The 17,317-nt window shown below is 49.3% G+C and overlaps 2 protein-coding genes across 2 annotated transcripts; both read right to left on the bottom strand.

Annotated features, from left to right (window-relative positions):
* Window positions 1-237: 237 nt before the first annotated feature.
* Window positions 238-5,743, bottom strand: LOC120665037 (glyoxysomal processing protease, glyoxysomal-like). The gene is made up of 14 exons (XM_039944454.1): window positions 5,567-5,743; window positions 5,404-5,450; window positions 5,126-5,306; window positions 4,993-5,043; window positions 4,630-4,704; window positions 3,817-3,933; window positions 3,609-3,740; window positions 3,399-3,502; window positions 2,712-2,797; window positions 2,545-2,639; window positions 1,795-2,464; window positions 1,467-1,665; window positions 1,104-1,192; window positions 238-983 (listed from the first exon to the last, which is right to left on the bottom strand). The coding sequence occupies exons 1-14, from the start codon at window positions 5,630-5,632 to the stop codon at window positions 754-756; spliced, it is 2,142 nt and encodes a 713-aa protein (XP_039800388.1). The 5' UTR covers window positions 5,633-5,743; the 3' UTR covers window positions 238-753.
* A 10,438-nt stretch (window positions 5,744-16,181) lies between these two features.
* LOC120667649 (loricrin-like) lies at window positions 16,182-16,745 on the bottom strand. The gene has a single exon (XM_039947683.1). It carries the CDS (start codon window positions 16,743-16,745, stop codon window positions 16,182-16,184), a length of 564 nt encoding a protein of 187 aa, XP_039803617.1.
* Between the last annotated feature and the right edge of the window lie 572 nt (window positions 16,746-17,317).

The raw sequence follows: 17,317 nt of genomic DNA, 5'->3' as shown, positions 1-17,317 counted from the left end.
ATTTGACTGACAGGTATATCAATTTCTGGGTTGAGAAGTCCTATCTTACTGTATTAGACTGACTGATATATCAATTCCTGGGCTTCAGAAGTCCTATATTTTTTTACTGTATTTGACTGACTGACATCAATTTCTGGGCTTGAGAAGGCCTGTAATGATGAACAGATCAAACACTTCTCGGTGGTAAGCAAAAGGTATATGAAGTGATGAACAGATCACATGCTCATTGTAACAAAATATCAACATCCCAGCTTGATTTTCATAGTTAGGCTATATCAGCCTATATGAACGAACACTTTTAGTACACTGGATGTAGGATTACAAGAAATGTCTGAAAAATACCTTTTCAGTTAGTGCAACAAATGACAGAGATACTAGTTCTCAACTAGTTAAAAAAAAATCTGTGTTCCTATGCAAATTCGATTTTTGATATTCTCGAAGCAACATGTCTTGAACTTCTGGAAGTAAGCCCCATTGTTCTAACAACACATTTCTGCTGAAATTCGGGAGCAAACTATGTATTACTGGCACACAGTGTTTCTCCTTATAACAAGGCTTTGCCCGAAACACCATAGTAGAGTGGCATGTGACAGTCTGGCATTTTGTTTGGTAACCTGAATCTCTCAACCAATGTTTTCCCTGACAAAGCAACTTTTGCACTTTGCCCATGACCAAGAACTTGAAATCTTTGGTTTTAAAAAAGGACATCAAAATTTTATCCCCACAATCCTACTTCCATTTCTCGATAAAAATCTATATTTTGCTGGGCATCTTGTGCTTAAAGAGTTCCTTTAGATCTGTGCTAGATTTCAGAGTTGCTTGCTTATCACTAAGAAACTTTGAGAACTCCAGAACCTTTTCCTCTTTGGTCTTTTCAGGGGGGTTGTCGATAAATGGGTATGATGATGGTGACAGAGCCCAAACCGATGAGAGCACTTCATTGGGTTTGTCCAACTGCTCCAGAATTGCGGGCTCTCCAATTTCTGCCAAGAAAGGAGAAAATCAAATGCATTTCTTATTTCATATGTACAAAAGGATTTTGGTATCATCAATGTTGGCTAAAGCTGAGAGAGGAAAATAATACAGGCGTACTTAATTAGGACCTGAATACTTGAAGATTGTTTCGAGTGATTTGCATGGGATGCTGAAATTCAGATGAGGTATTGTGCTTCCGGCGCCATGCTTAGCATTACTGGATATAGGACACAAAAGGAATAAGTGGTGGGGAAAAAGAGGTTTTTAGAAAAGGCATGCTTCACGATTCTTCTAGCCACTAAAATGGATGAAATAATGTTGGCAATTAGCTTGCGAGTAGCAGGAACATAAGATGGTTTTAAATATATTTCCCAACTAGAACATGTCCAACATAAAAGATAGAAAGTTGATACTGTCGACAAATAACTTGATGAACTTAATAAAGTCCTTGTTACTTTCTGAAGTAGTGCTTCAAATGTCTTATTATATACCTTGTTATTATCCCAACCATTAGCCCATGCCGATTAACAAGAATACCGCCACTGGCCCCTGGATGAACTGCTGCTGTTGTCTGCAGCATTACTGGCATGTCCATGTTGTGAGCCTCAGTACCAGAAAGATGAGAAAGTTGAGCTGATGGGATTTGGACAACCTTCGACACAACCCCAGAGGATAGAGACGAGCATAGGCCTATAAACTCAAATATCAGTTCCATAATATCAAAACTCAAAAGTCAAAACAGTTGAAAGGGCATGCACATTGATCAAAACAAGCATCAAAGTGCTCCAAGTCCAAGCACAATATTCCAAGATCTGTCACCTGATCGAGGTCCAAAAAGGCCATGTCCAACAACATATACAGATGATCCTGCTGTTGGGCAAACAAATTCTGGTCTGATTGTATTTAATTCAACCGGAACCTTTTCCATTTGAAGCAATGCAACATCAAGCGGACCCTTCGAGATAAAAACCACACTAGCATTGCACCACATCTGTCTCTCTGCATGGTCCAAACGAACTGATATTCTCTTCTCTCTTTTGAACCCCAAGTTAAACAATGAAACCTCATGCTTCACAGCATCTTCATTAGAAAATTTGCATTGTTGCGGCTGCAATGATTTGTTTTCTCTGGCATTGAGATATTCTCCAGCAAATGAGGTTTGTACACCTGAAGGTGAAGTTCTTCCAAATCTCCAAGGTTCCAATAGATGAGCATTGGTCAGAACTAAACCCCTCTTGTTCAGAATAATTCCTGAAGCCCAAGATGACTCACCTACCGTAACAAGAACAACTGCGGATATAGCCTCTCTTATTGAAGAGGGTGAGATGCAATACTGGTTAATTTTGTTGACCGTAGAGGAGACATACATCCTTAATTCCATTGTTTTACTATCAGCATTTTTGTCAGGTAGCTCACTTGGGCCTCCCCCAATTTCCTCCAGTTTCTTGTTGTTCCATCCAGTGCATATTGCATCCCATGGAATCACGAGCTGGTTTGCAGATTTTAAGATAGCTAAGTTTACATTTATTCAAATGTGCAAATGTATCTTGTTGAAACCAGTGAACTGACCTGAACTTCTATATTGCTGTCTTTCTGTCTTAATGGGTTCATTAGCAACCCCACAAGGCAAGAATTTTTGTCAAAAACTGGAGCACCTTCCATACCTTGGTCCATTAAGACATTATCAAGAGCTAATGTCATAGTATATGAGAAAAGAAAAATGGATCGATATTTACCAGGGAGACAGTGGATGTCAGCCATCAGCAACGAGCTCCTCCCAGCGCATGGAGGAAGGCAATTTGCAACAGCACCAACTGATATGCTGCTTAAAGAACGCACATGTGTACAAATGAATACACTCTTACTCTGTTTTAGGATAATGATGGCACAAGAAAAAATACTGAATAATAGAATGTCATGCTGTTTTAGTTTCAGAAAATCAGCATCTAGTTACAGTGAATATGCCTTCAAGGTCAATAGACATACTCGGAACAAAAACTACGATTGTATATGCTTTGTAAGCTATAGTGATAACATGCAAAGCAAAGAGTTAATAAAATGCTACTCTCTCCATTCCAAACTGTAGGTCATTTTAGCAAATCTAGATACATAAATTTTTACTATGCACCTAGATATACATTATGTCTAAATATATAGCAAAAAAAAAAATGCATCTAGATTTGCCAAAACGACTTACAATTTGGAACGGAGGGAGTAGATAGCATCAGTTTTACATTATCTCCATTACATATAGCATATGGAATAGTATCAGGTTTTGCAAAGTCTGGAGTTTACCATTACATAAGTCAAAATTATGAATGCCTATTTTCTTGTTATCAAATCCAGAGATTTGATGGGTTGCATGTGCTAAGTTCTGGTGCATCTAATAGACATCTGCTACAACCAGTAGAATAAAATAATACCTGTTGAAGAAATGGAAGGGGGACAGGAGGCCGAATGGAGATCCTACTACCAGCAAAGAGTCCCCTCGGTGTTGCATCTCTGAAACATTGATTGGTCTTGCATTCTGATCACAAATGACCTAGAGTTTTAAGTACAGGGAAAAAAACTATAGCTTGTAATTTTCAAGGTGCTAAATCTCCAGGAAAGGAAAATGTCAACCAGTGCCTTACATTTGAATTGATGGTTGAAATTCCTAGAATAGCAATTCTTGTGGCAGACTTGGCCAACATCAATGCGCCCATTGATTCTATAGATGCATTATTCCTGCTAGACTTCAGGGAAGATCTGATATCACTTTCAACCTAAGAAACACTAATGCCAGTCAATTTTAGTGCAAGACAAAGAGGCACAGCAATTTAATTTGATGAACAAAGAGACCTGTTTCTGATTAACATCAGCCAATGACCAGCCTACATCCCATAATGGTCTTCCGATGAATGAGTCGTCATGTTTTAGTAAGGATAAAACAGAGTCAGCAGCTGTAGGGACATCAACCTAATGAAGAAATCAGGCTGCTGATCAAACATTTAAGCATAGACATCGAGGGTGAAGACTAACCAAAACCTACAAACTTTTCTCTTATTATTCAATAGATGCAACCTTTCTGCCATTAAGCGCAATGCAGATAAAACTCATAACTAGGGGTGAACATATTTCAGTCATAGCTAAATAAAATAATAGAAAGAATAATATTTATAAGATGTAACAAGGACATTTAAATGAACTAGTATTTTCTTACTGATATCAGTTTATTCCAAATGAGCAGCCAAAGCCATTCTTAAGTTCTAATTATAAGTCATTGGTAGGATGACACAGAACATTTCAGTGCAAAGCCAAGCAACTAGTCCTTACCTAAAAAAATTAATCACCAGCAGCTAATAAAGATTAAAATATTTAGTAAAACACTGCATAAAACACAATGCTGACTGTGGTTTAATTAAAACCAATAAGGGGCTGCTGCAATGCAGAGCTGCATACCCCCTTAAACTGAAAGTAAATGCACATGGTGCATAAAAAATTTAATTCGAAAATCCACTTGTGCAACACCGCTGTTTCTGAACTCGGAACACTCTGAAAATCTAAATGAACTTAGAAAACAATAACCTTGTATCCGGTTACATATTTATGCCTGCTAATTTCTCATGCATCTATTAGTAGCACTATCCTGACTGAAGAAATGACAGTACTTACCATGGCAAGCAATCGAGCTGAAAGCCACTGCGGAGGTCTAGACTTTCCATCTTGAATGTTCCCCAACTCCTCATGCTGCACACAGCATAGCATGTTCAGGAATTCAGGTAAAAGTTTTAAAGCTGGTATTTTGGAAAGACATTCCTACAACAGTGCAAGTATCCTGATAGGATACCATGCATTAGCTACATATTTGAGTTCTATATGTATTATGTAATCGAATCATTTCCATCAATCATCCGTGAGTCCGTTTAAGTTTTCTTCACAAATAACTGAGTATTAGTGAACGGTGATGGAATGCTAAGCACGAAGTGATATAGGTTCTAGGATGCCAAATTCCACACGAACGCTTATTATCGTTACCTCAACAAGCACATCAATACGTGCCTCCGGTACCAGCCTCGGCTTAAATTCCTGCAGGCATCCAAACAAATAAACAAGCAAGCAAAAGCTTAGCACTACACCGAGTGATTACAGAGTCATGTAACCTACTAACCTCGCCGGGGTCACCTCGCTGCTCCGCGACCAGGAACGGCTCGACGAGCGATGCCGCCGTGAGCGCGACGTCCCCCGCGTGCCCGTGGGCCGCGCATACATGGTCGAGCAGCGGCGGCGGCTCGGCCAGGGCGCCCCGCGGCAGGAGCAGGGCCGACGCCGAGAGCGTGGTGGACCCCGACCTGGGACCCAAACCAAACCCAGCACCAAGTCAGCACAGGGATTCAGGAAAGTTCGAATTCAGCGAGCGAACTGACGAATTGGGGGCGGGGGACACACTGGTGGAGGTGGAAGGCGTGGCGGCGCATCTTCACGGCCTTCGGGTCCTGGAAGCGGAGGCGCCGGAGAGGGGGATGAGCACGACGGTTAGCGAGGCAATTCGGAGGAGTTGGTTGCTGATTGAAGAGGACGTGGTGGTGGTGGTGCGGAGTCTGGGACTGACCGGGCCGACGATTCGGGCCATGGCGGCGAAGTGGCGCGCCGCCGCGGCGATCTCCTGCGTCTCCATGGCGCGCGTCGGGAGGCGAGGAGGCGACGCGGAGCGGAGACCGCGCCGGAGAGCTGAATAGCCGATAGCTTCGGTTGCTTCTCCTTCCTTGCAGTTTCTCTGTTTCTGGGGATGCAGAAGCGAATTTGAGCTGACGGTGTCGGTAATTCAGATAGATTGTCGTTTAGCATCTGCTCGCCATAGGGGCGGGTCGTCGTTACTCAAATTCCCATCATTCCAAATGATGCAAGTCTCCTCCAATTATGACTAGGTCCTGTTTAGTTCCAAAAAATTTACACAATATCTAACATTGAATCTTTGAATACATGCATAGAGTATTAAATATAATTAAAAAAATAACTAATTACACAGTCTAACTGATTAGCACGAGCTGAATCTTTGAAGCCTAATTAGTCCATAATTGGATATTATTTGTCGAGTAACAACGAAATGTGCTACAGTACTAAAATTTAATTTTTTTCACCAACTAAACACACCCTAGTCAGTTAGGTTATAGAATTAAAATATAATATTTTATCTATAATATTTTATCTAGGTGGAAGAGAGACAAAGAGGAAAGAGAAAAGCTATCTCTTTGTTTTCAGGTAAGAAAAAGCTATCTCTTGATTAAGGGATAGTCTCATAAATGTAGTCCATACACATAGTCAAAGACTATGTAAGGATGGTACGTGTGTTCATCTACATTATATTTTAAGTTGTGTGCTAAGAGCGATTAGATCATTAATATGTTAGTATTCCTTATGTTACTTTTTTTTATTGATAGAAATTAGTGGTTGGCTCTAACCATTGGATGGTTTGGCAATGGCGCGCGACACGTACTGGGTGCTGCACGTTTTATGCGGAGTGGACGTGCACGAACCGGGAAACTGCATGTTGCATTGCGCACGGGAAACTGCATGTTGCGAACGGCACGGGCCGTTCGCTCTACAGCTCCTGCTCTCGGTTGGTGGTGGGGTCGCGGCTGACTCGGGTCGTTAGCGGCTTTACCGTACCGGTTTGGTGGTGTTGTACACAGTACACTTGTACCTGCACAGTACTTGTAGCTGGTACAGTACAATGTGTGCACACGCATGATGCATGCTCCTCCTCTTCTCCAGATGGCATCTGTGAGGTCTATTTGTGGTGTTGATTCTGGAATGATTGTGTATGCCTTGGGCCGGTTTTAATAAAGTTGCTGATTTTGCATATACTACCCTGTCTATCTTTGGAGGTTTATTATCTATTAACATTAACATAATGTTATCTGCATAATTGATTTCTTAATTTCACTCAACCGATATAAGTAGAATCAAATGAGCAGGTGTATTCATAAAACAACACATCCATGTACAGGAAGCCAGCTGGTGTCCCTCCTCTCGCATCTCATGTCAGTGCAGGTCACGCCAAGACGACGGTCAGCACAAAAATTGCAATTAAGCAGCTAAAGCCCCTGAAGCGGATGCAAAATGACACCTAGGCAGAGTTGACATGGATCCGGCTAGATCCTAAACCTAGCACAGATCTCCAAACTCCCCTAGTTCACAGAGCATGAGGGGCAGCTCGGGGCTGAGGGGAAGGAGGTGCTGGCGTACCTGAAGCTTGCCTTGCTACTGTTCTCGGTGTGCCGGCCCCAGCGAGGGTGGAAGCGAGGAGCGGGAGGGCTCGGTTCTCGGATGGTGACGGCAAGGCCATCCACCACGCCATCAAAATCACTGCGGATTTCGGCGGCGGCAGCAGCGTCGACAAAGGTTTCGGGAGCGGGAGAGGCGCGAGACGAGGACGTTGCAGACTCGTGGGTTCTTGCGGGTCACCTCGGGAGCTCGCAGGGCCCTCCTCAGCACAAGAGCTGTCTCATGCTCAGATAGCATGAGAACTTCTTCTTTGGCTTTGAATGGGAGTGGCCCTGCCGTTGCCCGCTGCTGCCGGAAGCCAGCCCGATGGCCGCTCATAGTGAGCTGAAGCCAGCTTGTCACCTTGGCGCAGCGGAAGGACGGGTGCTCATTTGGACGAGCACGGAGCGTGGAGAAGGGCGGTCGTTCACCGGCTCCATCTTGGTGCTTGCACAGGGCCCCCGCGCCTTGCGGTGGAGGTTGACGCCTGTCTGCAACAGCTCCAAGGGAGGTTTGAGCCAGGCGAGGGAGAAGGCGACAGACATCCTTCCCGAGCCACAGCCGTCGGCTCCATGCTCCATTTTGAGAGGAAACCTTGAGCCGACGCCATGCCACCGCAGGGGACCTCTGGTGGTTGCTTGAGAGAAAACCTTGAGTCGACGCTAAGGTGTCGCAGGGTGACGCGCAGCAGGCGTCGCCCCTACGCGCCATCGTGCCGGCTCTGAGGTGTCGTAGTGGCGACGCACAGCAGGCGTCGCTGCCGTGCGACACCGCACCGAGGACACTGCTGCTTCGGTGTCAGGACATGCGTCGTAGGTGACGCCGTGCCAATCTTCATCTTCTCGTCGTCGTTGCAGAGGATGAGCTCAACCTCAGAAGCCAGGAGGTGAGCGAAGATCTAGCCAATGCTTGCGCGCATCCCCACGGACGGCGCCAGATGTCGTGGCTCTAGGAGGAGGGCCACAGCCGGGTGGCGTAATGCATCCGCCTAATCCCAGAGGGTGGTTACTCGGGGATACGCAAGCAATTCGTCAGATCTAATCATGAAGCAAGAACACATGAACACTCGGGGATTTTAGAGTGGTTCGGGCCGCCGGAGCGTAATACCCTACGTCCACTGAGAGTAGTATTGCTCTTGTGTCTGTGGATGAGTCTATCCTCTGCCTCCTAGTTCTCTTTCGGACTTGACCTCTTCTCTAACGGGCGTCTCCCTTTTATAGTGCAAGGGAGACGCGTACACAGGCGTTAGACCCCGACAGGTGGGCCCAACGAGGATGTATAGTATACCACGAAAAAGGCATTAATGGTGCTACAGTGGTCGAGAATCTCTTCCCGGATACGCTTCATCGCCCTGTAGTCTCTCTGACCGAGGGGGGTCTTCACTTGTCCCATCGACGAGGCGCCCGTTGGAGCAGTGTAGGTTGCGGCGTAGATTGTTGGGCCTACGGTGTAGGCGTTATGATGGACAAAGCCGAGCTGTCGTGTCTAACTGGCGTTGCAGACTGACGCGCGTGGCGCCAGCGGCTGCACTGTGCGCCTTGGTAACGCGCGATCAACAGTACAGCCTGGCAAAAGTCACCTCGGGCTCTGCTGTGGCAGAGCGCACTTAACGCCTCCCGCATTGAATGCGGTAGGTGGGCGAGTGTTCCCAAGGAAGCCTCACAGCCGTGCGCGTGCCTGTGCCTGCGGATACGTGGCGGCTCCGGACCCCCCAGGCGGGGTGTCTGTTCCCTCCCCGCTGAGGGGTCCGGATAGTATATGGGGGTCCGGGACCCCGTGGGGGGTCCGGGGCCCCCGGCTGTCTTGGCTGAGCGCTCCCTTCTCCGGGACACGTGGCGTCACCGGACCCTTCCCTAGCAAGGGACGGGTCCGGGGCCGCTGACCGGGTAAGAAGGGCTTCGGGCCGCGAGGGTCTGGCTGCTCAGGCCGTCAGCGCGTAGTCAAAGATAACTACGAGGCTTTTCGCCTAGACACAGCAACACCTCTAGGACACCTGGTGACACCGGACCCATCCCGAGCGGGTAGCGGGTCCGGGACCGTTGGTCTGGTGAGATGGAGCCAGACCCCAGGGGTCCGGTTTAGGGCGTAGTTACGGATAACTACGCGAGTCTTGACACAACAAGAGGGGGTACCCTAGTCCAGAGGTACCGACAGTGGCCCCCGGGCCCACCTCGGGGGAGGTACGAACCCGCAGGTGGGGCCATTATCGTGATGTGTTCTGGCGCAACTTGGCTGTGTTGGCATGCTCATGTCGCGAGCGGGTGCTCCGGACCCCCTAAAGGTCGTAGCACTTGTTGCCAGGTTCAGGTACTAGAGTGCTCTTCGCAAGACGGCGAAGGTGCAGACTTAGGGTACGGAACCAAGCTAAGCGGCTGCACGGACCTCGAACCGCCCAGGGAGCAAGCACCACTTCCCCGGACCCGGCTCCAGGCGACCGTGGCGAGCGGTCTCCGCCGGAGCGGGCCACCGGAGTGGACTTGAGCGACCGTGGCGAGCTGTCTCCGCCGGAGCAGGCCGCCGGAGTGGACTTGAGCGACCGTGGCGAGCGGTCTCCGCCGGAGCGGGCACCGGAGTGGACTTGAGCTGTTGCCATCGATCCACTGAGATATGTTACCGGACCTCGCGGTGGGGCATAGGAAACCACGCCTTATACTAAAAAGGAGTCCGGACCTCTAGAGACGGCAGCCTCGGATACTAGGGTACTCGTAACAGGGCAGTGAAGTGCGTAGGCTTAGGGTACATTACCAGGCTAAGCGGCTACGCAGAACTCCTCCACCCCAGGATACAAGCACCACTTCTCCGGAGCAGGTCCCTAGGGGTTCGGACCGCCTTCCAGCTAGAAGGGGTGTCCCAACCTGACCACAAGCCAGCAAATCAATTTGGATCGTTAGCAACAAAAGAAAAATCTCCGTACGGGTTAAGGAAACATGCAAGCCGAACGGACAAGTGCTATTAAGTTAATGTAAAGATAGGACTGAGAAAGCAAATCTCCTTTATTACTTGATTCGCGGTGTACATCAGAGGTCGGGATTACGAGGGCGGACCTCTACCGCTCTAGACCACTTGCTGGTGCCGCCTGTTTGTGCGATGAAGCCAGAGGTCGGGTTTACAAGGGCGGACCTTTACCGCTCTGGACCACACGTAGGCACCACATCATCACAAAAGGAGAAACACACTCAATCCTATCTAGTGGTAACCTACAGTCGTCGTCCCGTACAGCATGCACGTTCCTGGCAAGAGTGGAACTGCCACCTTGGAGGTTCCTCTCAGTCGTTGGGGGCGAAGACGCCCTGGACGTGCCTATACAGCATCATCCAGCATCACCTCGGGAGCTCGCAGGGCCCTCCTCAGCACAAGCGATGTCTCATGCTCAGATAGCACGAGAACTTCTTCTTTGGCTTTGAATGGGAGTGACCCTACCGTTGCCAGCTGCCGCCGGAAGCCAACTCGATGGCCGCTCATAGTGAGCTGAAGCCAGCTTGTCACCCTGGCGCAACGGAAGGACGGGTGCTCGTTTGGACGAGCACGGACCGTGGAGAAGGGCGGTCGTTCACCGGCTCCATCTTGGTGTTTGCACAGGGCCCCCGCGCCTTGCGGTGGAGGTTGACGCCTGTCTGCAGCAGCTCCAAGGGAGGCTTGAGCCAGGCGAGGGAGAAGGCGACAGACATCCTTCCCGAGCCACAGCCGTCGGCTCTAGGCTCCATTTTGAGAGGAAACCTTGAGCCGACGTCGTGCCGCCGCAGGGGACCCCTGGTGGTTGCTTGAGAGAAAACCTTGAGCCGACGCTAAGGTGTCGCAGGGTGACGCGCAGCAGGCGTCGCCCCTGCGCGCCACCGTGCCGGCTCTGAGGTGTCGTAGTGGCGACGCACAGCAGGCGTCGCTGCCGTGCGACACCGCACCGAGGACACTGCTGCTTCGGTGTCAGGACATGCGGCGTAGGTGACGCCGTGCCACTCTTCATCTTCTCGTCGTCGTTGCAGAGGATGAGCTCAACCTCAGAAGCCAGGGGGTGAGCGAAGATCTGGCCAATGCTTGCGCGCATCCCCACGGACGACTCCAGATGTCGTGGCTCTAGGATGAGGGCCACAGCCGGGTGGCGTAATGCACCCGCCTAATCCCAGAGGGTGGTTACTCGGGGATACGCAAGCAATTCGTCAGATCTAATCATGAAGCAAGAACACATGAACACTCGGGGATTTTAGAGTGGTTCGGGCCGCCGGAGCGTAATACCCTACGTCCACTGAGAGTAGTATTGCTCTTGTGTCTGTGGATGAGTCTATCCTCTGCCTCCTAGTCGCCATGGGAGGAGGCTGCCACCCGTCGAGCTCCGGCCGGGGAAGGAGACGTGAGGGCCCTAGCATCGAATTCGCGAGCCACTTTGTGCTAAACCGCCGCTCGCCGCCGTCGCCTACCGCCGCCGTGGGAGATGTTTTTTGGTTGCAGGTGATAGATGCTTCGAGGGTTCGGCCCGTCGGAGTCGGTCCTCGTCCGCGAGGGGTTGCTGTTGGGGATCACCGTCTCGCAAGGCAGAGGTTGCCCGAAGTTACAAGACGGGAGCCGAGTGAGCCGAAGGTGTCTGGAACTCGAAAATGACTCCGTCATAGCCGCTGTCCGTCTCGCAAGTCGGAGGTTGTCCGAAGTTACAAGACGGGAGCAGAGTGAGCCGAAGGTGTCTGGAACTCGAAAGTGACTCCGCCGTAGACGCTGTCCGCTATAGTCTAGTCACGACTGCGCGCGCTGAAAATCGCTCGGGAGCACGGGATCGAGCTGCGCCATCGACGAGTCGCCAGCGTGCCATACAATGGGCGACGAGCCGTCGATTCGCGCTCGGGCAACAAGTCAGACGACGGCCCCTAGCGGTTCCGCAATAAATCTGCTTCGGGGAAGGAAATAAACCGCTCATAGACAAGTCATCTACTCCCGTTGTACATGCCCTACGGACGTAAATCTGATACAACACCTTTGTTATCCCTTGGAAGAAGAAAACTATCACATTTGTTTCATTTAGCAGTGGAATTTGCATTGCTAGAAAAACGAACACCAGTACCAGTTAACAACCTCCTTTTAATACCGGACGGTTGACCGGTACCGATTAGTCGGTACTAAATGGCACGCGAATTTTTCACGCGTAAATGCGCGTGCGCAGTCGCGAGGATTCGAACCCACAATCTCCGACCTTGCGTATTGCTTCCTTACCATTCCACCAATGCATCACATGTGACTGGGTGAAAGATGCATTCATTTTGAAGTAACCCGTAGAGGATCATTTAGTTCGGGCTAAGACACTAGCCAATACTAAATGTCGACTTTTAGTACAGGCCGGTATACTAAATGGCCACGCCACTTTAGTACCGGGCCAAAATAATCACCGGCCGGTACTAAAAAGTGACATTTAATACTGGCTGGTGTTTTAAGCCTGTACTAAAATAGCTCGGGGGACGTTTAAATTTGGACCCGGTACTAAAATGACCCCGATACGACTTTAGTACTGAATCAAAAGTTAACCGGTACTAATGTGCAGGAATGAATGCTTATTTTTCTAGCAGTGTTGTCATGATCTCGTCAATTAGTTCATCAAAGTTTTGCCACAATCCACACTTCTATTAGTCTTTAAAGCTAAAGGTCTGTTTGGTAGAGCTTTAACTGATTCCGATTTGGGAGCTAATTCTCCGATGGAAGTGATTCACTAGTTTAAAGTGATTCTCCATGATTCTTTTAAGATTAATTTTATGAAAATTAGATCTGGTGTGAGAAGTGAATCAAAAGAAGCTACTTTTTTTAGCTCCCAGGATAGAATCACTACACGGAATTATCATAGAATCATTTCTCCCAGGAAAACTATTTGGTAGAGTTTCTCCTCTATTCAGCCAAGAACTGCTATAAGAGCTCTGGCAAACTGCGCCTAAAATCTCAACATGTCAACATGTTGCAGTTTGACATGGTTTGTCCAAAACATCCTCAACCAAAAGGAATTTGTAACCTAGACACCTAGTACTACTAATAAAGTGAAGTGCACATTGTACATGCTCAATTCCGAGAAGGCTATACCAAATTACCAATACCAAGTACTCCGTATTTCTGGAGCAATGTTCATACCACAAGTTACAGGAACCAGAGAGCACTTGCAGACTTGAATGTACAGTACAGCAAAAGCAAGCAGGCAAAGCCTTCAACCCCGCTGCATTTTTCGTGCGTGACAATTACTCAACACTAATCATAAACTCGTCTAAACTACAGGCCTACAGCTAATCACAGTCTTCGATTCAGATTCCAGAACAGCGTACTAGCACATACACACGCATCAACCGATCTACTGCTGCTGCTGCTACTACACAACTAGTGCCACCACCAACACCTCTCCAGACTCCACACCAAGAAGAAGGAACACCCCTCGAATCTGGAACGCGATACGCGCCTTACGCCATCAGCACCAGGCGAGCACCGCGGCGACGAGGACTGCGCCGGCTCCGGCCGCCCTCCACGCGCCGCGCTCGCCCGCGGCGCTGTGGTGGCCGTGGCCGTGCAAGCCTCCCGAGGCCGCCCTCGCACCGACGCCGGCGGCGGCGCCCGCCCCTACCCCGCCGAGGAACGGACGGCCGGGACGACCTCGTCCCGATCCGCTGGCGCCGCCGCCCCTCCCGCCGCCGCCGCGGCCGCCTCCTCCTCCCCTCCCGCCGCCGCCGCGGCAGGAGGCGCACTGGAAGTGCGCGGCCACGCAGAGCAGCGCCAGGGCCAGCGCCCAGAGCACCTTCGCCCCGCCTCTCATTTGCCGTCCCCCGATGCGGGCGACTGCGGCAGCCTGCGCGTCGCTTCGCGGTGGTCCGGTGGAGATGGGGAAAGAGCAGGGAACGAGGACGGGGGCGGGGTGTGTGCGTCTTTTTGCCTGTTGCGGCGGCAGGCAAGAGCCGTGTCTTCGTGGCGCGCAGTAGTAGCGGCCTTGTTTGGGTATGGTAGAAAACTAGCACGCATGCATCAAAAAAAATCTCGCATGCATGAAGCACTAAATGAAGTTTATTTGCAAAATTTTTTTAGGATGGGTATAACTTTTCGCGACGGATTTAATGGCGGTAATTAATCGATGATTTGCTACAGTGATGCTACAGTAACCATCCTCTAATCATGCGATGAAATGTCTCATTAGATTTTTCATGGCCACTAGCGCAGGGGTTTTGAAATTGGTTTTATAAACTGGTTTTATTTGACACCGTAATTAGCGATCAAAGTTATTACTATTCACTAGCGCTATAATTGGAGCACAAACCAAAGAAGGCCGCTGGCCTAGACGAGATTTGGGACGGGCGGCGGGGTGGGGGGCCCTTCGGGCACTGCCACTAGGGGCTAGCCAGCTGCAGTTCTCGTATCTGCGTTGGCTATGGCTCGCGGCGGCGTGGCGCTGTTCGACGAGTTCCGTTTCGAGTTTTTCTTTTCTTTTTTTCCCGAATGGAGACGCGTACAGTTTGGATTGGCTGGATTGGGCGAGCTGTGCGCACATCCGCTTTGTAGCTGCACGTTCTTGACAGTTAGCCACGTCTTCGTCGCGTTGATATTTCTACTCCGTACTAAACTTCCACTCTCGAGATATTGACACTAGTACTCGCCCTGTTCTGTTGGCTGATCAGCCAGTATCAGCGGCTGGACTGGCTGGTGATTCGAGACTTCCTCCCCCATATTTCACCTAGTTACAGTAGAAAAGTCAACACCAGCCGACACTGATCAGCCGCTGAAGTGTTAAAGCATAGCAACTCGTGGTTTCCATACACCAGCACCGGTAATCAATTTTAGTATAGACTAACAGACGCATTATGTCTGATACGATCCCGGCTATCTCCTAGAGTAATGGCTCCCCCTCATGCTAGTGTCGATTACTTTCATCTGCCGAATCGCAAACTCGTTGCCTCGTCATCCACTTTTTGCTTGTTGCAATCCTAGCAAGGATTTTGCTCTTTTTCGATGGAAACACAAAATAATAGATACTGAAAGTACGGTTGTTAGTTTGGTCTTTAAGCTTTTTTGTTGTAGTATGTAATTCTAGACTCTCACGTTTCTTTATTAATTGTGACTTGCTATTCTTGCATGGATATACATAAATCACCGTTAAACACTAAATGAATAATTCCTCACATGGCATTGGTTAAATCCTAAATTCCTTATATGGTGTTGTCATTGACTGTAGGGGGCTCACGTGTCATAGACACAACAGTGGCATATAAGAAAATTTCCCCACACTAAAACACCTCTCAAGGCTCAAATGCGCTAAAAATTGTTATGTTATAAAATCCTCTAAAAACAACAAAGTCATCTTGTAATTTCAAGAATTTTGAAAATTCAATAATGAACAAAAAAAGAGATCACATTTCGAAATCTTAGACCAACCCAATCCACTCTTTGCTATTCATAACTACGCGCCTCCATCTCCGAATCTATATACATATAACATATCTATGTATACATCTATGCTTATCTAATCCCTCTAGAGTTTACTAGCCATGGTTTCCCGAGATTAACATGGAATTAGGATTTTCTTAAGATTATGCATAACCGGTGAGCAAATCGAGGTGCTGTATTAACATCTACTGTAACTACAATTTGCCTAAGATTATGCATAAACCTTGAGCAAACTGGGGTGGTTATGCAATATCCGTTTCTGCATATTCCGATCATAAGCTGATCACGACTAGAATCTCTTTTTTTCTTTCTTTTTTTTCCAAAAAAGAACAAGTACTGCCATGACACCCATAGTCATTTCTACATTATTCAGCAGCAAAAAAGAATAGCACTAATGAACAATATGACACGACCTGATTCCTGTACTCAAGGGTTGCCCCAAAACATGTGCAATGTGTATCCTAGCTAACTACGTTGAGCAGAGCATCGAGCGTGCATGTGCAAATTGCAATGCCACAAAAAAAAAGGTCATGCACTCGGCGCACATACAGCGCCGTCAGCGCCCCCGTGTCTACCTACAGCTGCAAGAGCCAGGCGGCGGCGAGAGCCGTGGCAGCGACTCCCGCCTTCCAAACGCCGCCGCGGCCACCAGCGGCCGAGTAGTCGTCGCAATCGATACAGTCATACTCGTCACCGTAGTACGTGGTGACTCGGGAACGAGTGCCACTACCTCTCGAGCCGCCGGCGGAACGAGAACCGCCTCTCGAGCCACCGCCGGAAGAACGAGAACCCCCGCCGCCCCCTGTTGAGCCGCCACCGGAACGAGCGCCGCCTCCTCCTCCTCCGCTGGAACGAGACCCCCCTCCGGAGCCGCCGCCGGAACGAGAAGAGCCGCCGCCGGCCGACAGGCTCATGACCTCCTCGCTAGCGTGCTCCTCCTGGGCTCGCTCGTCGACGGCGCGCCCGATGAACGGCGCGGTCGCGGGTGCCTGTCCTTGGTGAGCGGGAGCGGCCGCGGCGTCGTCATCCTTGTGAAGCGCCGCCGGGGCTCGGGCCGCGTGCGCGCCGCCTAGTGCCGCTGCGGGCGCGAGGAGGCCGACGAGGAGCACGCTGCCGGGGCGCCGCGTCACGAGAGCCATTGCCGAGTGCGCGTGCGTTTCCGCTGAAATCCAAACGCCCGATGGGAAACTGTTCGCCTGGCGACGCCCGTTGTCACGGTATTTGTGTACCTGAGGTGCCGGCGCGTGCGCGAACGATGCTCCGACTCGTTGACTCTTGCGCACCGAGGGTTCGGAGTTCGTGTCGAACTCTGCTGGGACTTGGCTTGGACTGTGTAGCTAGTCAGCATGGGACATGAACACGGATGTGCTTCGCTTCTTACCGTGGAAAAAATTGCTGTCGGAAACCAATTCCAGTTTTCTGTGTTCCCCTCTGCAAACTTTCCCCTGTGTAACGTTGCACTCTACACAAACACATCGGGCGTTGGAGAGTTCGACCTCAACACCTGAATTTGTCCACGTAATTTGTTGGCTGCAGATTCAAATCACTCCAGAGTCTAGACCATTTTAGAGCAAAACTAATGATTCAATCCGCTGCTGGCTGTAAGAATCTTTGCAAGTATCTTTGCAGGTCGTTTCTTAGAGCAAGTATTATAGGTGGTGGAGAGCAGATTGAGAGTCTACGTGGACGAAAAGAAAGAAAGAGGTGGACG

The sequence above is a fragment of the Panicum virgatum genome, chromosome 3N (genome assembly GCF_016808335.1).
Source record: "Panicum virgatum strain AP13 chromosome 3N, P.virgatum_v5, whole genome shotgun sequence".
Taxonomy (NCBI): Eukaryota; Viridiplantae; Streptophyta; class Magnoliopsida; order Poales; family Poaceae; genus Panicum; species Panicum virgatum.
Note: the sequence above shows the minus strand (reverse complement) of the source record. Positions and strands in the feature narration are given on the sequence as shown.

What these genes read in the sequence shown, in the direction of transcription:
- LOC120665037 (XM_039944454.1), bottom strand. Translation starts at nt 5,632, where the DNA reads ATGGAGACGCAGGAGATCGCCGCGGCGGCGCGCCACTTCGCCGCCATG. An exon ending in TGGCCCGAATCGTCGGCCCG is followed by an intron (nt 5,451 to 5,566) that starts GTCAGTCCCAGA and finishes CTCCGCTTCCAG; the next exon opens with GACCCGAAGGCCGTGAAGAT. An exon ending in AACAATCTTCAAGTATTCAG is followed by an intron (nt 984 to 1,103) that starts GTCCTAATTAAG and finishes CTTTCTTGGCAG; the next exon opens with AAATTGGAGAGCCCGCAATT.
- LOC120667649 (XM_039947683.1), bottom strand. Translation starts at nt 16,745, where the DNA reads ATGGCTCTCGTGACGCGGCGCCCCGGCAGCGTGCTCCTCGTCGGCCTC.